The sequence below is a fragment of the Gopherus flavomarginatus genome, chromosome 9, assembly GCF_025201925.1.
Source record: "Gopherus flavomarginatus isolate rGopFla2 chromosome 9, rGopFla2.mat.asm, whole genome shotgun sequence".
Taxonomy (NCBI): domain Eukaryota; kingdom Metazoa; phylum Chordata; order Testudines; family Testudinidae; genus Gopherus; species Gopherus flavomarginatus.
Window position 1 is genome coordinate 10,304,985 of NC_066625.1, and position 22,355 is coordinate 10,327,339.

At 40.6% G+C, this 22,355-nt stretch overlaps 1 protein-coding gene and 1 long non-coding RNA gene across 5 annotated transcripts in view; one reads left to right on the forward strand and one right to left on the reverse strand.

Annotated features, from left to right (window-relative positions):
• The window catches only part of SDK1 (sidekick cell adhesion molecule 1), a 672,152-nt gene that overhangs the window by 165,263 nt on the left and 484,534 nt on the right, over positions 1-22,355 (reverse strand). For all 4 annotated transcript variants that reach the window (XM_050966275.1, XM_050966276.1, XM_050966274.1 and 1 more), the window contains 5 exons: positions 22,030-22,146; positions 21,589-21,756; positions 19,014-19,116; positions 17,211-17,387; positions 7,090-7,226 (listed from right to left, as the gene is read on the reverse strand). In XM_050966275.1, the coding sequence (XP_050822232.1) occupies positions 7,090-7,226; positions 17,211-17,387; positions 19,014-19,116; positions 21,589-21,756; positions 22,030-22,146 (702 nt within the window). The remainder of the gene's footprint in view (positions 1-7,089; positions 7,227-17,210; positions 17,388-19,013; positions 19,117-21,588; positions 21,757-22,029; positions 22,147-22,355) is intronic.
• LOC127057566 (uncharacterized) overlaps positions 1-22,355 on the forward strand; it is a 477,062-nt gene that overhangs the window by 39,839 nt on the left and 414,868 nt on the right. The gene's annotated exons all lie outside the window — the stretch shown is intronic.

Sequence of the window (22,355 nt, forward strand, 5' to 3'; positions counted from 1 at the left end):
TCATAATCATCTTTGTGATGGTCTTCAGTAAAGGCAAAGGATTTAAAGATATGCTCTTCCTGCTTCCCAATAGCATAAATTCTTCATTTTCCTTATAGAGTTTTGTAGCAACTGATAATCATGCAAAATTCTGCTTCTCGTCTGTCCATTGTGAAAGTTTGTCAAAGCTGAAACTCTGAGGCATTGAAGAGTGGCATGTTGATGAGATCCTTTGTTGCTTTTTTCCCCAGTCTGCAACCTCTGTTGCTTTTGTTCCTTCTGTTTCTGTTTTCCTCTAGCACTAGTTTACTTCTGACACCACATCATGTATTTCCTGTACATGGTAAGTTGCAGGGCTGCTACTAGCAGGTCATGCTTCTGTATTAGATATGAAGAGGCCACAGAGCTTTCTTCTCAGAGAGGGACATACCAGCTGTTCACTAAAAGTTCCTTTAACACTCTGCCAGATATGGCTGAGGGTAGCTTAAATAATGTGTTACAGTGCCACCTAGTGGCTGAACATATATACTGTTTAGCATTCTATTACATAGCATGGTGTCATATATTCTCCCCCAAGTCATGACTGGGAAAGTCAAGAAGAGGTGACATTTGGTTCTTGTCAGCTAATTTAAAGACTTGTTCAGTTTTTAATAATACCAGCTGTTTTCACATTCCACGCTTAAAATTACAAACATTTCTGAAAACAACTGAGGAACTAACCAGAGATTTTGGCAACATATCTGTGCATATGGTTCAGAACTGCACTGCAGTCCCTAACAGATCACCTAGATGAAGCCATACACTGCCTGCAAATGAAGATGAGATGTCACAAATGTGTTAAATGTCACCAACATACAAATCACTAATTCAGTGCTTTGCTGGCTGGTTCTTTAACAAGTTAAAACCCTCTCAGGCTTGATGCCAGTTGGGCTACAAAGGCTGCATTTTTTAATTATTCAAAATATATTTATTATAGTAATAGCTTTCTGACAGCAAAGTCATCTTAATGTGATTCCTGACACAGCAAGTAGTAGGAATCCTGGATAGATACTTGCAGAACAGTAGATTTCACAGCAGGTGGTGTTTGTTTGGTAAAGGCTTGCTAACAGTGATCTTGACTACAAGAGCTTGACAGCAATCTACATTATGAGAATATGCTTACTCATATTTACTATGAAAAACATAAGCTAAGTTTTCTCTTTGCACTCTTTACTTTGCTTTTCATAGAACTTCTCCTATGACCGTGGCCAAACAACTGTTCACCTCACTACACCCAAGTGCACAATGAAAATTAATGGGAAGCAGGCGTTAAGGTACAGCTGACTTTAGTAAGCTCCCTGAAGCCACTTAATCAAGAAAATGGAAAAGCACGCACAAACAAGAATGCTGAATGCCCTTAAATGAGCTAATCCGCACTGGTCCATTTCCTGGAACAATTCAGTTTCATTTGTTTACTGCTAGTGTAAACACCACTTGAGAGTGCTTAACCCAAACAGTTCGATCTAGTGAACAGTTTGATTCAACAACGGGGCCTATTAATCTCCTCAGCACCTTGGGGCTCTGCTCTGTTTATATACTGCATCTGTAGAATACTTTATTTATTCCTTTTCCTCTCCTGGTGGAAGATAAAAGATCTGGCAGGAAGAGAGATTAAACTGAAAACTAATATAAACGAACCCTATTCATCTCCTGGGCACTCTGATTTGTACAGGAAAAGTGGTTTGGGGAGGATTTGCTTGCTCATGGAGCAGCGGATATAGCAGATCTGCAGAGTATCTTTAAAATTTAAATAGCAAGGCTTCTCTTGACAATCAATAAACTAAACCCTTTGAAAGGCTGCTCTTCCAGCTTAAATTCACAACCAAAACAGAATTACAAAGAAACTTGTTTCACCATACAGAAGAACAATTTTGACATAGGAAACCTTCAATAAAAATTTCAACACCCACTTTCCCTTCCTTCAGGGATTACTGTCAGTCTCCTGACCCAGAAAGCTTGGAGAAGTTCTACAATGACAAAAGACTTGCCAGGTCAATCTATTAAATAAACCTCCATTATACTGAGCAGACAGTGCTAATCTTTCATTTAACTCAAGCTGTCCAGAACATACTCTGGGTTCCGCTCACTTGGTCTTCCAATTTAATTGCTGTTGGCTGAAAAAGTTTCTCATTTAGTTGTCAAACTGCTCAAACATGCTGGCTATTTTAAATTAGTGCTGTCTTATCTTTTTTCAAATTAAATTCCATGAAAATAAGAAAGTGACTCTATACTTGACAGGTCAAGAAATCAAATGGTAAAGAACTTCTGTTTTGATTGTCAAAGAATTTCTGTTTTGGCGGCTCTTATTTGACACCAGTGACATTCCTTCCTAAGACAAGTGACTCACCAAGAGGAATTTCTTCTACACATTTGAAGTCTGCCTGCTATTCTTAGGGGATATCAATTGAGTTGAAAGACTTCCTAACTCAAGATGGATGTCCTATTCTTTCCTGTTTATTGATATAGAACCATTGTTTTCTTAGCAGAAAGCTGATTTCCATAGCTCTGGAATATATTTCCGATGCCTCCCCTTTCCAAGATGCTATCGTATAGCTGGCACTACTGAAAAGTGATGAAGTTTCTCTTGTCTCCCCAGATATATTTGTGTTCATAACAATTTGAGAATGTGAAATATTCAAGTTCAAGGCTTCCAACAGTCTGCAAGAATCCAATAGGGTCCATTATTCCAATGTAATTTTAGGGATTTCACTTGGTCTGAGATCACCATCCTCTAAGGCAGAGGTGGAAAAACTTTTTGGCCCGAGGGCCACATCTGGAAGTAGAAATTGTATAGTGGGCCATGAATGCTCAAAAATTGGGGTTGGGGTGTAGGAGGGGATGAGGGCTATAATTGGAGGTGTGGGCTCCGGGGTGGGGTCAGAAATGAGGAGTTCAGGGTGCAGGAGGGGGCTCTGGGCTGGGGGGAGTGGGGTGCAGGGAAGGGGTTGAGGGCTCCGGGGTGGGTCTGAGGATGAGGAGTTTGGGGTCTAGGAGGGTGCTCCAGGCTGGGATCAGGGTTGGGGCAGGCAGTTGGAACGCAGGGAGAGGCTCGGGCAGCACTTACTTCAAGCAGCTCCCAGAAGCAGCAACATATCCCTTCTCCAGCTCCAACGTGGAAGCGTGGCCAGGCTGCTCTGCACGCTGCCCTGTCTGCAGGCACTGCCCCTGCAGCTCTCATTGGAGTGCCGGACAGGGCCACGGGAGCGCATAGGAACCAGAGGGGGGGGCCAAGCTGCTGCTTCCAGGAGCTGTGTGGAGCAGATCCCAACCCTGCACCCCAGCTGGAGCACTGGAGCAGGGCCATGCCATGGCTTCCAGGAGTTGCACGGAGTGGCCCCAGACCCCACTCCCCAGTGGGAGCTCGAAGGCCAGCTTAAAACAGCTGGCAAGCCAGATCTGGCCCACGAACTGTAGTTTGCCCACCCCTGCTCGAAGGCCTTACAGACTACCATCCTCTAAGCCTTATGTAGAAATGAGCCTTGGTCGTAACAAATAGCCTTCAAGACATATATATTTAAGCCCTGATCCTGCAAAGGCTTATGCAACTACTTATCTTTAATCATTTGAGTAATTCTACTGAGTTAGTAGAACTATACACAGACGTAATGTTAAGCGTGTGCATATTTTTTTTAGGAGCAGGGATTTAATATGGTCCTTACCTCATTATCAAGTGGCTCTGGGTTATCCTATTATATCTCAAGGCCCAAATATTCAAGAATACAGTAAAAGAGAAACAGGCTTTCACCTAAGTTGCGTCCAATAAAGCTCCATAGACATTTGCTCAGATAGCTATCATGTAGAAGTAACTTTTGATTAACTCCACAAACATTGACACCCTGGCAATAACATGAATGGATCTCTTCAAAGATATATACAACACAGAATTCCTAGGTACACCATAGCAGTGGATAACCATGTTATGAAGGCATACAGAATGATGCCAGTACAAATTCACAGTAAGCCACACAATCACTTGTTTGGAATGTTTATTGTGAATGTGGGTTCTTACCCTTGTATGCATGTAGTTTGAATGCTTAAGGACCGTCTCCCAGAAAATGTATTTTTATGAATCAAGTTATACATTTTCCCCAAATGCAACATGTTCGAGGCCCTATGACTCAAATCACCCACGGTGGTGGTCTATTGTGACTAATTAGTTTGAAAACTGCTGTATCCTGCAAGGTACATACACTTTGTTTTAAAGATTAGGTGAACAAGGTGAATGAAATTGGATGCTTTTCCTGCAATCCATCTATACAAGCTGCTGCTATTTCCCCTCCTTAATTAAAATCAGTTGTTTACATCTTTTTACTGCACCAATACCAATGGAAAAGAGCTTTAATCCATGCCAGGTGGTGCAATACGCCATTCTTCAGTGGAGCTAATAATTAGTCCCCTGAAAGTTTCACTCGTTTTTGAGCATTCTTCAGCTAGTCTTCTATAACAGATACCTTTATTATGTATTTGCTCACTGTATGTACTTGAAAATATGCAACGGATGTTAAAGCTATTAGAAATGTATTCAAACCACAACAGTCAAAAAAAAAATCAGCAAAATCCAGGAAACATTTTGGCAACTATAACACTGCAAAATGAAATCCATGTATTAAAATTGCACAGAATCAAGAAAGAAGACTTCTGTGCATCACTGGGAACTGAAAAGTAATAACCCCACCAATCTTCATCTATATAACAACAAATGGGAAATAGGATACCTAACATATTGTACTGCTGCTGATGGTAAAAGAGCTACAGATACAAGCAAATGAGGTCATGGAGAGCGTATGCAAAAAATCCCCAATATTTTCTGTATATGAAAAGGCATCTGTGGCCCAAAAAGAACAGGCAGGAAAAAAAAAGTAAAGAAAATGTTCCATGAAAAACGAAGAGAGAATTCGTTTACAAACATGTATGAGACAAAGCTATGTCAACAGTATAGTATCACAACCCAGCATTGACCAGGAACACTGCTGAAAAAAGACAGAAGAGACACGATGCCAAGGTTACTTCAAGTAGGAAATCAATAGGTGCCAACTAAGGCTAAACCATATACATATCAGATGAAAATAACTCTCAATCAATACATTCCGAGATTTAAAAAAAGAAATGAAATGGAGACAGTGAAGCTGTGCATTAATTAAAATCAGTGATACAAACCAAACTCCCTGCTGACTTTGCTTATGGTCCTTTTGGAATTGATAGCAAATGAGTATTAATAAAAGGAGAGGACTGAAACAAGGGCACGGACATTCAGAAACTCAGAGTCCCCTCTGCGCTGTGTAAACAAGTGATTATGAAGCGAGAACAATAAAAGCAATGTAGATAAAACAAACAGTGAAAACTCAAAGTACAGTACAGTATAGAATGGTCCTGAAAGAGAGAGGATTCTCACTGAAGAGAAGGTACTCAGTTCATAGAACACACGGGGTTTGGGGTTTTTTTTTGCAGTTATCCATCTTACTCAAGCACATATCTATGATTTCAGGAGTGGTAGTTTAAAATTCCTTTAGATAAAAATTATTGGTGCTATCTCACCATGTGTAAGAGTTCAGAGGATCCTGTGGAGTGCTGAGATATTAGTCACATGACATCTGCAGAACTCTCTCAGACCTTTGCTGAACTTCTTACATATTTTATAAGCTGAATTATTGTGTTTTCTAGTTGATGGTGCCTTTCAGATCACCAGAGTGGAACACTGCAAGGCTGAACCTGAAGGCCACTACAAAACTTCAGCTGGTGAAGGAGGCTGACCACCTAATTAGCAGGCATCACATTGCACCTGCACATTGTTCCAGAGTGTTCTAAGGGGCTCCATACTAAATAGACTGGGAATCAGCCATTAAGAATCTTCAGGAGTTGCTTCCATGACAATAGCTATGAGTAGCACTTCAAAGCTGTGCTAGGACTGGATAATTGCACTCTGCCTGGTTGATGTCAAAATCATCAATTCTGAAACCTTAAGTCTGAATATCCATACACTCCAGCCTAGAAAGTGAGTCTTACGAGCGATCCCAACCCCAGGTTCTCCATGTAGCAAAACAAGTTGCTATTCACTAGATGATCTGAAATTACCACAATTTACCTTTAGATTTGCAGTAGCTAACTTTCAGATGGTAGAAAAGCAGCGCTTTTTGCTTTGCCATGGGAAATCCATTTTTTGGGCCTGCCTTTCCAATTCTCAGGGTAGTAGAGACAAGAAAGTCTCGCTAAGGTAACTGATCCCCAAAATGGGAAAGAGGAGCAAAATAACTGCCCTTTGTGCACCTCACCCCTCAGCCAAATTCTAAAGAGGAATTAGCTATGTCCCTGGATAACTCTGCAAACAAAGTGCCATGAAGTAGCAGCCTGGCAGGAAGAGGGAATTGTGAGGAGTGACAGTTCAGAATGGTCAGCTTTGCAACCTGTGAAGCTAGGTAACTTTTTAGGCACTAGTCTCAATCGCCAACTTAGAAGAAGGGTGTTAAAATAGCAGAAGAGGGAAAGCAGGAGTTAACATATGAAACTGCATGTGCATTAAGGATGGATGTCTTGAAGGCAGAGTGCATCGTTACCTCCATTTCCAGCATCTTTGGTAAGCCATTAAAATAATTATTAAAATTGTCATGGTGTCTAGACATTGTCATGGCTCCATATGAGACTGGGGCCCCACTATGTTAGGAGCCATATGAACCCCAAGCAAGAGAGAATCCCTTTTCCAATACATAGACAAAACAGACAGAGGGCGAGAGAAAAAGTATTGCTATCCCCATTTTACAGATGGGGAACTGAGGCATAGAAAGGTTAAGTGACTTGCTTGAGATCATACAGCACTTCACCAGCAGAGCTGGGGATGGAGTCCGGGTTTGCTGATTACTTTAATTACCTGTTTTTCTTCATAACCTTTCGGAGGTGATGTTAATCTAGATTAAAACTCACGAGTTCTTGTTCCCAGTCTTGTGCAGAAACCATACTTCTCTCTGAATATGCAAATAGCACTAATGTTTTGTCACTAGCTCTGGTAAAAGCTAAGCCCAAAACAAAGGCTGAATAGTTAAGAAATACAAGAAGTTGCAATGTATTGACTCCACTTACTGTTCTCAGACAACTCTACTATATAGTAGAGAACAGGGCTGTTTCCATCAAAGGGACGCACCCAGGAAAGCATCACGCTGCGGCTGTATGAAGAATTCAGGATGGCCAGAAGATTCTGAGGGGAGTGAGGCAGCTCTCTATTTAAAAAGAAAAGAAAAGAAAAAATGAAGGGATAAATCCCACGGAAAAATCAATCTACACTTCATTTGACCTAATGCTTGTAGAAGGTTAGACATTCATATAACATCAGACTTGTATATAAGAACGGCCATACTGGGTCAGACCAAAGGTCCATCTAGCCCAGTATTCTGTCTTCCAACTGTGGCCAATGCCAGGTGCCCCAGAGGGAATGAACAGAACTTGTAATCATCAAGTGATCCATTCCCAGCTTCTGGCAAACAGCGGTTAGGGACACCATCCCTGCTCATCCTATCTTGAGTAGTTTTGTATCATCTGCAAATTTTGCCACCTCACTGTTTACCCCTTTTTCCAGATCATTTATGAATATGTTGAATAGGACTAGTCCCAGTACAGACCCCCCGGGGAACACCACTATTTACCTCTCTCCATTCTGAAAACTGACCATTCATTCCTACCCTTTGTTTCCTATCTTTTAACCAGCTATTGATCCATGAGAGGATCTTCCCTCTTATTCCATGACAGCTTACTTTGTTTAAAAGCCTTTGGTGAGAGACCTTTGTCAGGCTTTCTGAAAATCCAAATACACTATATCCTTGGATCCCCCTAGTCCACATGTTTGTTGACCCCCCTCAAAGAATTCTAGTAGATTGGTGAGGCAACCTTTCCCTTAACAAAAAACATGTTTACTCTTCCCCAACAAATTATGTTCATCTAGGTGTCTGACAATTTTGTTCTTTACTATAATTTGAACCAGTTTGCCAGGTACTGAAGTCAGGCTGACTGGCCTGTAATTGCTGGGATCACCTCTGGAGCCCTTTTAAAAAATTGGCGTCACATTAGCTATCCTCCAGTCATTTGGCACAGAAGCTGATTTAAATGATAGGTTACAGACTACAGTTAATAGTTCTGCAATTTCACATTTGAGTTCCTTCAGAACTCTTGGGTGAAAACCATCTGGTCCTGGTGATTTATTACTGCTTAGTTTATCAATTTGTTCCAAAACCTCCTCTAATGATACCTTAATCTGGGACAGTTCCTCAGATTTGTCACCTAAAAAGAATAACTCAGGGTTGGGAATCTCCGTCACATCCTCAGCCGTGAAGACCGAAGCAAATAATTCATTTAGTTTCTCCACAATGGCCTTATTGTCCTTTAGTGCTCCTTTAGCATCTCAATCAGAGCGGCTTTAGGCCAATTCTCCTGAATCGGGCCCCGCGCCCAAGAGGGCCCAGCGCCCGCACCTAACGGGGCCCCGCACTCTAAAGAAGAGTGCCTAACCTTTTAATTTTTACTCACCTAGCGGCAGTCTGGGTCTTTGGAGGCACTTTGGCAGCGAGTCCTTTACTCGCTCTGGGTCTTCGACGGCTTTTTGGTGTCGGTCCTTCAGTGCTGCGGAAGACCAGGAGCGAGTGAAGGACCCAGTGCCAAAGTGCCGCCGAAGACCTGGACCGCTGCCGGCTATTCGAATCGGGCCCCGCACTTGCTAAAGCCAGTCCTGATCTCGATCATCCAGTGGCCCCACTGGTTGTTTACCAGGCTTCCTGCTTCTGATGTACTCAAAAATTTATAGCCAATAAATAAATAAATAAAATGGAGTCTTTGGCTAGCTGTTCCTCAAATTCTTTTTTGGCCTTCCTAATTATATTTTTACACTTCATTTGCCAGAGTTCATGCGCCTTTCTATTTTCCTCGCTAGGATTTAACTTCCACTTTTAAAAGGATGCCTGTTTGCCTCTCGCTGCTCCTTTTACTTTGCTGTTTAGCCATGGTGGCACTTCTTTGGTTCTCTGGTACAAGCATCTTATTATTTAGACTTCTAGCACTGATATATAGGCACTTTAAAAACTTGTCTCTTTTTAGCTGTCTGCCATTACATGATGTAATTGAATGGGATTTTTTTCAGTTAACTGTTTCTCATCAGATCCTATCTGTATTTTATCATCTTCTACCCTCTCCTCCTTACTAGGACATAGTGAATCTCCGCTAATAGATCCTCCCCTAAGGAATGTCTGTGTCCGAACCCTGTGCTCCTCCGCACCTGTCGGCTTTCCCCCAGCACTTAGTTTAAAAACTGCCTTATGACCTTTTTAATTTTAAGTGCCAGCAATCTGGTTCCATTTTGGTTTAGGTGGAGCCAATCCATCCTATATAGGCTCCTCCTTTCCCTAAAGTTTCCCCAGTTCCTAATGAATCTAAACCCACGCCCTGAGACCGTGCAGTTCGAAAGTTGTATATGTACCAGTAGCCACTGGAAAATAAATAAATAAAATAGATCTCTAAATTATTCACAGTTTTGTCCTGTTTCTAAAATGTAATTTATGCTGAGATTCCTGTGGCTGACAGTGCAACAGCGAATGGAACTGGAACTTACTGTGAAAAAAGCCAAATTCAAACTTTTTTTTTAAATTGAGACAACTTGGTTAATACATTTTTTTTCTTTTTCTTGTTTTAAAAAACCCAAGGATATCCTAGCAATGCACAGAAGTAAAACATATAAAAAGTAAAACACATGGGAGACATTATTTAACATGGAATTTTTCATATTCATTGACACCATCCAAACAGAGTTAGTAATCAGAATTAGCATATGTATTTTTAGGCTACAAAACAGCTTGATTAGCAGTGGATGAAAGCTTTTAACTGTCATTGGTAGAATCTTTCCCTCATATAAAAGGAATTTTTGGAAGTATCCAAGCAGAAAATGTCGTGAAAATGCCTACAGAAACTCCATGGAAATGGGAAATGAAACATTATAAAAAAAACCCCACAACCTCAATTAAAAAGTGCAATTCCTAAAAATACATGTGCCATGACAAATACTTCATTTGGATTCACTGGCTGAAAGTGACAGAGACTGTACAATGAGGTGCGGAAACCAAATTCTGCTGCATTCATTGAATGCTGATCTACAACACATATAATGGCTATCCCTGTTTTGTATTTTATAAACCTGAGTTCTGTTTCTTGTTATCTCAGTCCCTAAGGGCTAAGATCTCCCAGACAGGGAAAGCAGAAGAAGAGGGAGTGCTGGTTATCACCCATTTGATCTACCTCTCCTCCCACTGTCAGAGCTGACTGTAAATTCTTCCTCAACATCCATTATTGCTGACCCATGCCGGTCAGAGCAAAAAGCCATAATTGTACTTGACATTCTTGAATTAGCAAATGTACTCATTTATTTTCTTAATTCATTAAGCTGCTGGATATTTACCGCTCTCTAAAAAGCGCAACGAACTCCTTCGCCTGCACATCTAAACATACAAATGATTCCAATGCAGACCGTATCTTTAAATCAGAGCAGTGCAAACCATGCTCTGAATTTCAGATTTCTTGTGGGAGGAAGAAAGTGAGTTATTTATTTTTAAATTAAACATTAAACCATATTAAGGGTCCTGTGCTGTATTTCATCCTAACCCCAGATCAACCTGTGCACCTTGGTTCAAAAATCACATTTGCAATTAAGCTGGCAAAGGAACCTGCTGAAGGGAGGAGAGTGAAATGGCTGGTTGCGTAGCCGCTCATCGATGTCACAGACCTCCTCCATCTATCACAAGGCCCTTTGGGGAATGGGGCAGAGATGTGCTGCAGCCACAGTCTCTTCCAGAAGACGACACTAGCACAGGGCATTGCATAGGAGCAGTGGTTATGGGGAGTGGGGGTGGGGTTGCAACAATTTCCACCCAGTTAAGCACTTCATAAACAATTATTTGAACATATTAAGGATGTTGCCAGTATTTATATTGATTGGTTAATCCTGTTTTCTTGTAAATGTAGAAAGTTGCATTTAAGTTCATTTGGAGATATAAGAAGCTATATTACTGGGGAAGAGTTTGCAGGATAGCATTTTCCTTTAGGGTATGTACGGAATGATTTTACAGAGGAAACTGGACATATCCTTTTTCACTCTCAGTTCTGTGCTGAAACTTGTCTAGGGACCTAAAATCGCTTTCTGACAGTTGAAAAGGAGACTGTCAAGCTTGTCCAGAGACCCATTAAGGAAGCAGTCAAGAGACTTGTTGGAGTAGTGATACGTGAGCTAATGTTCTTTTTAAGCATAAGCTGAGTTTACACATGTTTTTGCTTAGGATTTGGTTTAGTTGATTATTCTGTCAGATTCACACCTAATGCTAAAATGCAGGACAATTAGTTAGCAGCATGAAGGAAATGGGAGGTGTGCTCTGTTCCCAGAGAGCACTAACACCATGAACTGTAACTTTCATGCAATACACCTAGCACCACTAGTATAATTTCCTTTAATCTTAAGGGTCTACCTTGTCTAGCAACAGATGGTGTGCACAGATTTAAGCCCCTGGAGGCGGATACAGAGTGTGTGTAAGAAACACACCTGACCAGAAATGAACATTTAAAATTAAAAAGAAATTGGAGTGGGGAAGTATATTGCCCTCTCTCAAATGCACAAAAGTGGTGATTAACAAATATTAATTCCCCACTTTATAAAACACTTACACTTTGTATGTACATAAGAGAAGGTGGCCAAGGAGGAGGAGAGCATGCAAGGCAATGATAAATGAATCCTCCATCACTGTCATGAATATTCATGCCCCCAAAGAGAGTGCCACTTTTTTCTTTTCTAAGAAATTGCTTTCCCTTGCTGCTTAAACATACTGAAAGTCATGTGTGTTGCATGATAATTTTAACTGTGTTTTAGATTGAGAGGAACTTCCACCTAGGACTATTCTGCCTCTAACAAACCAAGGAAGAGAGCGAGACTTGGGATGATGATGTGTGAGGCATGGAACTTTCCCAGGACAGTTGTCATCAGTCTAGCTCAAGAACTGATTTTTTTCTCACTCTCCTAAGCTACGAATAGAAATATATGAAGATCTCACATAAGAAATATCATGAGCTCAGATCATGCACCTCTCATGCTAAGGAGTCAGGTGTGATCACTTTTCTCCATAACTTCCGCAAGATGACTTTCTATGGTGATATAGTTTTGTATCTGCCTTGTACTGTCATGTCTGAGGTTAATGAGAGAGCCACTGAAGTCATCTGATGGGACTCTGACAAAGCAATTAAAATAGAAGCTATGTAAACAAGAATGAATGTGCAGTCATGGTGACAGGGCTAGAGAATGTTAGAGAGTTGCAGATGATACATGTTAGAAACAAATACTGTAATATTTTGAGTCTGTTCATAACTGGCAGAGGGCAACTGAAAAATTTTACACAGCAAACACACATTGTGTCCTATAAAATTAGTTAGAAGAAAACTACTTGCTATGGGAACTAAACCATAAACCATGCTGTTGGAAAGATTTCTAAACTAAACTAAAAACCATGCTGTTGGAAAGATTTCTAAGAAGAATGGCCCAAGAGCAGGTAATTAGAGATATTGACTGAAATTAAACAAGCCTTCTTGTTAATTTATAAAAAAGCTTTGCTCCTAACTCATGAATGATTTCCTAAGTCAGATCCACCATACACCAGTTAAATCTGGAGCTCAGCTGATGGATCCAACAACTTTCCAGGAAGTCAAGGTAGGAAATCTAACAAAACACACTACCTTGATGGCATTGTCATAAATGTTTCTAACACATTAAATGAAGAGCCTGTCTTCTGTTCAGAGCTTTCCCATTTGTTTCACCCAACTTCCAACACAGGAATGATTAGTGTGCTCCCTACAGAGAACAGACTGTCAGGTGAGTGTGCCTTCTTGAAAGGCTATATTATGGCTGTATTGAGAAATTACAAGTTTGGCCAGAGTCAAATCAGACTGTCTGCACTAATTAATGTTATCTATTATTTGTATCACAGTAGGGAACCAATTATGCTAGGCACCACATATTCACATAGCTCCTATCTAAAAGAGCTTATATTCTAAATAGACAAGACAGACAAAGGAATGGAGAAGGAAGCTTTTTATTCCTTGTGATGATTCAGGGAATCTGTCAACGTGCAGCTTATGAATTGTGGTTGATATTGGGGATTTTCTGTATATCTGTACCAGACTTCAAAATCCACTCTGAATGTGGAACTTGGTTGTCTTGTCTGCTATCTTTTGTCTCCATATTGAGCTAAAATCTAAAATTTGCAAAAGGAGAAATTCATGCACCTGGCACAAGGCTAATAACAGAAGGACATTTAACTTTGACAATCATTCATTCAAATGGCACACCGTTCGACAAAGAGTTGGCTACTACCCAGGGCACACCAGTTTTCCGGTCTGAATTCCAGGGGAGAAGTTACTAAGCAAGCGATCACCTGATGAGGTACTCTGATCATCTGATAAGGCTGAGCAGAGGGTCATCTGACAAAGGGGATGGGAGGTTATAAAAGGCAGGATCTCTCACTAGCCATTTTGGAAGTGAGGAGAAGGAAACATTCTGACAGGAGAGAGACACACACTTTCTGATTAGTAGGAGAAGCCCTGCAGAAAGTAGGGTGAATCTTAGATGATTTTGGTCTGTGCTCAGAGAATGCAAAACAGTAATCAGAGAGCTGAAGCAGGGAAGCATGTGTTTTATTGTTTTGTCTAGAACTATATTATTTCTTGTGCTAGCTAAAGCAAGGAGTAATTGTATTTAGAAATCTTTGCAAAGTCTGTATTTTATGTGCTGAACCCATCATGTGTCCTTGAAGAGGTGAACTGTAACTCCAGAGTGCCCACAAGGGTGGAATTCTGGGAGAAGATGTGCTTATACTATTAGGAAATATGGGAGGTTAGACTTGGTCCTGGTGCATAGAGCAGGTAGGCCTCATGGTCCCATTTCTATAAGGGGTAATGGACAGAGCTCCTGTGCGTAGGAAATGTGCCAAGGACACCAAAGAAAGAAACAGGGCTGCAGCCTACTCAGATCAAGGGAAGCCTAAAGCACAAGGAGTCCTTTGAGGCGGAGGCCAAACACAGCAACCTGGTGAGCATTCAGAGGGAGGTCTACTACGGTTATGTAACATTCCCCTTTTACAGCTGGGAAAACTGAGTCAAACAAACATTAAATGACCCAGGGTCACACAAAGTCTGTGGCAAATATGGGCTTTGAACTGATTGACTTTTAATGGGCATTCAGTGCATTTGTGTTCCTTGCACCTTAGTGTAGGGCCCCATGGGTCTAGAACCCAGGCTTGTAGAGCTACCAGGGAACTCGCAACTCCAAGTTGCCACCCACAGCAGCTATAATCACCTTGTGCTCCACTTTCCATGACCCACAGTTGACACAGATGATGGAAAGTTCCACCTTAATGGCTTGACCTACAGAAGCCCCATGGTGCCTGATTATCTCCCTGCACTACATAGAATGTTCCAGGAATTGCCAAGGAACAGCACAGATCTTCTGCAGTCATGATGACTTTTCCTGCTTCTTGGTCTTGGATTCCTGGCTTGACTTTGGCTTGCTTTGGACTTCACCTCCTGTCTCAGGTCCCGAAACCTGACTTGGACTCTTGATATCAACCCCAGTCTGGCCTGACTATGAATTCCTCAGCTACTCCTAAGGCTCAGGTTTGCCCCTGTTCTGTCCCTTGGCCCTGAGAGCCTGTGTTGGGAGCCTGACACTTAAAAAAATATCCCTCTAATTGCCCAGAGGTAGAGGAAAGATACAGGTATCCAGGGTGAAGGAAGGCAGCAACTCCTCTGGCAGATTGCAAAATTAACTAAGATATAATACTCACGTCTGTCACTGATTGAGAGCCTCTTTTTGAGCATTTGGTCAAAGTCATTGATGAGAATGCTCACAAATGAGAATGTACATCCAATGTTCGTTAATATTTTCCACAAAAGAGTTATTTGTGAGAATAGAGAATTGCATAGATTTGTCATGCATACAGCAGCTGGTTTTTAATTTAAATTTTACTTCAAGAATTTCCTTCCTAAGTATTTTCTTCTCAGTTTCACTTCTATTGTATTATATATGTCTCTATTTTTTGTGGATTTGTGCTACTGAGCCAAATAATGTTAAAGCAAGTTGTCAAAAAACAGCATTCCTTTGTGTTCTTGCAGTACTTTATTTCAGTGAGATCAAAATATTACAATTCAAAAGTATAACTGAGTAACTTGCCAGTTACCGGAATTCTCTAAACAGACTGGGTCTGATCCATTCCCTGGATTCATGTGGCAGATGTCAAGGTATAGGTTATCAGTAGTAGAATATCCTCAAGGAATGAGGACAGAGTGCCAGCGGTCTCCACTCTACAGGGGGACCCAAAACTAGCCAGTAGAGCAGAAAGTGGGCAGGATTACAGGGAGGAACAGGCCCAGGACACTTGAGAGATGTGCCCCTTTCAGGTAACTTCCACTGGCAGGAGTTCTATAGGGTGTAACACTGTTCCCAATTGATAAAACCCCCAGAGGTGAGCAGTGACATTAACACCACCTACCATCCTCTGGGGATGAATGCATCTGTTGGTGCATCTGCTCCAGAACACAACATAAAGGGCTGCCTTTTGCTCAACAGACTTGAGAACTATTCAGATTACTTAAGACACAGGAGTGTGGCACACATCAACACAGATTGGTAGCTCGGCTTCAAAGCCTTGGTTATAAAGATGTGGCAACTTTCCTCCTTCACGCCCGTCCACCTTCCAAAAAAATACTACACACACTGCCAAAGCCCACAAAGGCTCCAGAGAAGTCTGGATAAATGGAAAGTGAAGACGGTTGAGTGGAGGTAATATTTGGAATGCTCCTCAAAAATTCCCACTCTTGGAGACGACCCAGCAGCAGAAATGTACTCCAGGAGGAGAGCGGAAGAATGCTTATTTAATAAGAGAAAGTATGACAGCTCTCTCAAAATGGGCATCTGATCTAGCCTTGGCACTGTGCGTAATGCTATATAAAACTGAGCTCCATGTAGCAAATCTCAAGGGGGAGCACATTACACTGCCAGGCGGTAAAAGGAACCATAAGAATCTTCTCTAAGAGACGAACAGGAGTGACCAGAAGAAACAGATGCTATTTTAGTTACACTAAAGTGCAGTTTAACTCAGAAGAATGACTATATAAAAACATTACCTTCCTACTCAACAGATATGCTCCATACATACATCAGTGTCATAGCTTATGACTTGCGTCATACAATTCTATTGCATTTTACTCCTGCTAGACAGAGTCAACACAGCTAAGGGTGAATGAAGGACGTTCTATTCTAGCTCACACATCATCATCAGTATTGTTAATTAAATACCAATGTCAGGGCCAAATTCTGTCCTAAATTAAGATAATGGGCTAAATTCTGCGCTCTGCACTACACTGACTTCAGTGAAGTTACATTGATCTAAATCTAGAGTAAGTGAAAGCAAAATGTGGTCTACTGCTAAAACTGAAGGCAGAATTTGGCCTGCAGAAATATTCATCTATTATTGCTGATGATGCACAAGCCAGAAAACAGTTTGATTTTCAGATCATAGCCTGAATATGCTGGGCTGGCAGACAGAAAAAGACATCTTACTTGTAAACTGATCATATTTGATCTAAAGGGATAGAGACAGAAAACACAGAATCCTACAATGCCTTTTTTTTTAAACAGTCCTTTTGCAGAATACTGCACTTTAAAGGTCTTTAAAAACTATCATTAAGAGCAGAGAAATGCATTTGGTTGAGGAAACTTTACTTGAAAATTTAGAAATGCAAAGCAAGCAGGAAGAATAAAAAATGCCTCAGAGACCAACAGTTCTGAAATCTGTTGAATTGTGAGGAAAGCAAAAAAACTGGGAGATGCATTTTTATAACAGCGAGTCCCTGGAGCTGAGCTATTATTATTGCTATTTCTCAAAACATCTACAACATGCACACATGTCTATACATGTTGGCTCACAGTCTCCCAGGAGGGCTAACTGGCTTCTGCCATTTGGAAGTCCATGCAAACACAAAACTGAGGATCTCTTAAGGCAGTGTCATTAGCAAGAACTATTGGCTTAACTTTTTCTTTAAAAAGTAATAGAAAGAAACAGTACAAAAATGCTCAAGATAATTAAAAACCAAATACAATGTGCCATCAAAAGCCAGACAGCTGGAATACTTACATCACTTCTAGTCGAGCCCTTCTCGATTCATTTCCTCCGAAAGAAATAACCTCACAGGTATAGTCTCCAATGTCACCTGACCAGGTCTGGCTAATATGGAGGGTACCACCTTTCTCTACTGTAACTCTGGAACTGCTAGATGGGTTTATTACAATGCCATCCTTCTTCCAAACATACCTGGATGTCATAATGTTTCAAAATGTTAACAAATACAACTAAAAGCTCAGAAAGATTTGTACAACAAGGTGATATCAGCTGTTAAAATTCTACAGTAAAAATGACACTAAACTGATAGACCACTACAAATATTTTCAGGACCTTTAAACTTTTCCGAACTCGATCTTAGACTAGTGACCAGAAAGAAAAATAGATACACACAAACAAACAATGTATAGATGATAGAATATATATCTATGGAATGAGTACATTAATCATGAGTGGCAAAATTATGAGTGAATTTTGTAGGCCATCTTTAACAGGGGCTGGTAAAGCCTTTATGAAGTACTGTACTGCAAGTAACTTAATACACATTCTTAGGTAAAAGCAGTGTGATTGAATCTTCATCTGGCTCATTTCATTATCTCTGTGATATCAAACACTAACCCATTCCATAAAAAATACTCAGTAACAAAAATATTTGCAAAAAGTGAATACAAAAGCGGTGCAAGGAAGTTATGACCCAAGTGAATGCATTTTTTCAATTTAAGCAAATACTGCAAAAAATTTCCACAAGTATTTACCTAACTCTGATTTTTATACTATATGTGTTTATGGGCCAGGTCCTTGGGTGTGGCCAAAATGCACGAAGTGAAAGTCAGGAGGTGGTATATGTGCAAAGGTTAATTAAAGCTCTCCTTTACACTCCCTTGATTCAGCTGATATTTGGTGCAGACCATTCACCCTATTGTTCTAACCAAAGGGGACCAAAAATGCAGCCCAATATCAGTGTAAAATAGAACTACCTTGACTTCCCCTTTTCTCCAGCCACACCCCCATACTCTTATGACAGCAGAAGGGAAGGAATATGGCTTAAAAGCCCCTCTGTTTGGTGTATGGATTTCAGGATCTGACTTACATGGACTGATCCTCCCTGAGCTAGTTACACTAGGTATACTGCCAGATTACACCAGTAACACAATGCAAAGTGGCTGCCACGCCAGAGGATCTAGCTTGTGTGTGTAGACTTAGATACGTGTATGCAGCTACACAACATGTGTATAAACAGCCCATTGCCCTACAATCAAGTATGCTGCCTTTAAACTGTGCATATTTTAATGCTGTCAGTTTGTTAAAAGTGGTGAGCTACCTCTGAATCATGTGCACAGATCTACTAGTTTAGAGGTAAGTTCTGCTCTCCATTACACAGGGTTCAATTAAATGAGAATTTATCCCTTAGTTATTAAAGTGTTTCAGAGAGTGGGGACAGACCCCCTCCTCGAGTTTCAGCACTCCCAGTGTAAACACTTCTGAAGTCCTATCTGATCCCTTTGGGCTTTACTCTCATTAAGTAGCAGCTTCTGACAAGTTGGTTTTATTGATAGTGTATTAACCTCGACAGTAAAATCATGGAAGGCTGTATTGAAGCCATGAAGTGGAACATAGCTCATTGTAAATAATACATAAGACTGAAGTAGAAAATGGAATTTATGTGATTAATGATGCAGCCTACAATCTTATGATGAGGTAATCAAGGGCTTGATGCTGAAATCTGGGATCTTGAAACTTCTCAGCTAATGACACTCTTTGATAGTTTGTAAAATTAAGTTCAGATAAGCCATACAAATAATAATTGACACCACCAACCTGATTGAAATTCTAGGGTCATGAGTTGCTTCACACTGTAGAGTGGCTGTGGTTCCCTTAATAACAGTGCTGTCTTCAGGAGAGTGAACAATAAAAGTGCGATCTGAAAAGAACAGAAGCCAGTGTTCAGGTAAAATTGCAGACTTTTATCTTGTCTTTCTCAAAGGGCAATGAACGAGTTATTCGTCACTAAGGGCAAGAAGCTCTCTTTCACTCTGGCAATGGGAGTGTGAGCGTGAAGCTCTCTGAATGGCATATGGAAGGTTGCCCAGTAGTTAAATCTAACAGGCAGGACACTCTTACCACTACTTTATGTGGATCCCTCCTTACCTCTCAACCTAATTTAACTACGTAAAGGTGAGGTCCTAAGTATGTGATGAAGAGGCTTTAGAGAAGCAGCAGAGGCCACCAGCATGAGCAGTTTTTAGTTAATCTGCGAGCAGTGCTTTGAATATGAAAAGCAGTAGAGGAGTACTAAATGTTATTTGTTGTCTTTGCTGCAACTAGTTACTGGCAACCCCAAAGTCAAAGTTCCAACAACATCTATGGTGCCTATAAGTCAACAATAATATATTGTTATTCAGGAGCCCAGGCATGCTATTTGGAGTCAAAACCTGTGCAAGGGAAGAAGATACTCTGAAAATTATTCAGAAACAGGAAAATGTAAATGGCACCTTATCCCATCAAACCTATGCAATGAGGGTAGAAGAAGAGCAGTTTCAAGGACTGTAAATGTTCCTCATAAGAAAGAGGTATTTGCCCAAATGTTGCAAAACTATCTTCATTCAAACACCTCTGGAGACACAGAACACAATAATTGCTTGTAACTATACCAACTAGATCAAATGTGAAAGATCTCTATTATGCTCCGCAAAGAGGTGGTGGTAGCTCATATCATCAGCTGAAACAGGCAGACAGTAAAGTGTGGAAGATGGGTGGATAAAAGGAATGCAATCTCAAATTCCCGTAGAGGAGATAACCCATAACAAATGAGAAATCGCAGGTGTACAAGAGGTGACCAACTGAATCAGATTTGTACAAGCAGAGATATCGTACTACTAAAGGCAATGTGGGTGAGGTAATATCTCATACTGGACCAACTTCCGTTGGTGAGGGAGACAAGCTTTTGAGCTTACTCAAAGAAGAAAAGCTCTATGTAAGCTCTATTGTCTCACCAACACACGTCATCCACCTTGTCTCTCTCATAGTCTAGGATCAAACACAGCTACAACGTTACAATCATTATGCACTATGTCTAACATTACTAATACCATGTACTATGTCAGTATTATTTCTACTGTACCTGTGTAAGCTTGTTAGCTCTGTAATGGAGTTCTCATTGCTGTACATGTAGTGTGTGGTTTTATTCAATCATAAAAGTTTGGCAAGAGAGAAAAAATGAACAGGGACCCTATCTATTATAGGTATTTGATCCCTTTAGAAATGAATTATGACATAATTATAATGGAGACCCCCTGCTGTGCTCCATTAAATGTATCTGAATACAAAGCAGTACACATTCTAATAGTTAAACCATATGCATAGCCAGTAATATCAATATGACATCCATATATGACAAGTGTGACTTACATTACATTTATTGCCAGTATATTCCAGATACCCTCAAGATCATAAGGTGGAATGTTTACATTCTTTTGGGGATGAATAGATGTAAAATGTGCACCATCTGCCCCAAGGATAATCAGTCCCTAAGCTGCACTTCCAAGAGAGGGAAGGAGAGGAGAGCAATCTACTTTTTATAAAAAGGATTTTTATTCTCAACTCAGGATTTATTTTTTCTGCTAATGGCAACATGTTAACCATTCCCTTTTTTAACTTGTAGCTTGGATTTCCCACACTGGGAATGTATCTCAGCTCCCACACACCAGGAGTAACTCAGGTAAAGTCAGTGGGTCAGACTCTGTAGACCAGCTAAGAGGATACTCAGTATGAATCCACGTAATGGTGGAGGGCAAGCCAAACCTGAGTCTGATTGGCACCAGGCTGATCCCTAAATCAGTTTAGAGCAGCTGAAGCCTGATGTATTTTGCATTGGCTGTCAACAACTGTCAGAGGTAACTATGTAAGCAAGGGATCACTTATGACCTTATGGCCACACACCCTGTGGCAGCAATCAGGGAGTTGGTGGCACAGAAGCTATGAGGGTTATTCTATACCATCAGAAGGTTCCTTTTAGGCAGGGAGAATCCTTAAGGTGGCCCAGCTCTGCCAGGTTTAGGGCTGCTTTTCACTGCCAGAGAATCAGCGCCAATGAAATTACACCAGTGTAAAACCTGTGTAAGTTAGCTCATACTCCTGCTAATTCTTTATTAAATTTAGTTTCTTTCACAAAAACATCCTGAATAGCTATCCAAATATACAAAATGTATATTCATCCTTTCACAAAAAAGGATAATCTGATAGATTTATTTAAATAGACACATTATTCCTATTCATTTATACAAGTTTTTCTATTAAGTGGAACTGTATAATACTTTGACAATTTCCTGAGAGCACACCAAAACCTGATTGATTCTTGATTAATGTTAGGTTTAAAACAAAGCATTATCCTTACTCCAGACAGTCAGGACAGCGAAAGCATTCAGGGCTCCTTCAGAGTTGACTGCATAGCAGGTATAATTGCCAGCATCCTGGAGGAAGACGGGAATAATCTGGAGCCCACCAGATTCAAGAAGAATGAACCTGGGAATCTGAACAGAGCCACTGGCTAAGATCTGGTTCCCTGAAACACAGGAAGAGGAAACAGCATGACTCTTGTTATTTGCAATGCATGAATTAAGCGATGAAATTCCAAAAGATTAAGTAACAAAACCACACAAGGTGCTCAAACACTCACTCGCGTGCATGAACACACAGACACACACAACCATCCTCTTCTTGCACAGAACAAACTAGAGAAAATTGAGAAGTACATGCTGAGTGGACTCTCCCAAAGTATTCGAGAGGAGAATAGAGCAGGAATTCACTATGGTTTCACACCAGAATAAGTGTTTACCCCTTTTCCATGTGATGGCAGGTTTTGGAGCCCCAGTAACCTCACAGCTTAATACTGCAGTCATCCCTTCTGTAACAGTAGTGTCCATTGGAGGTCGGGTAAATGTTGGTGTAATATCTGGAATCAAAAAAGTAAAAAAATTCATTGGCTCACCTATCAAAACAATCCCTTAACTACTATCCTGGAGTGGTTTACTTCCACCTTTATAGAGAGGATCGTGGAGAAGGACATGACACTAATAAATAAAAACCTTTCAGCAGTGACTGTAACCTTTCATTATTCATCTCCTAGGAATGATCTAACACAGTTTATTACCTAAATGGAAA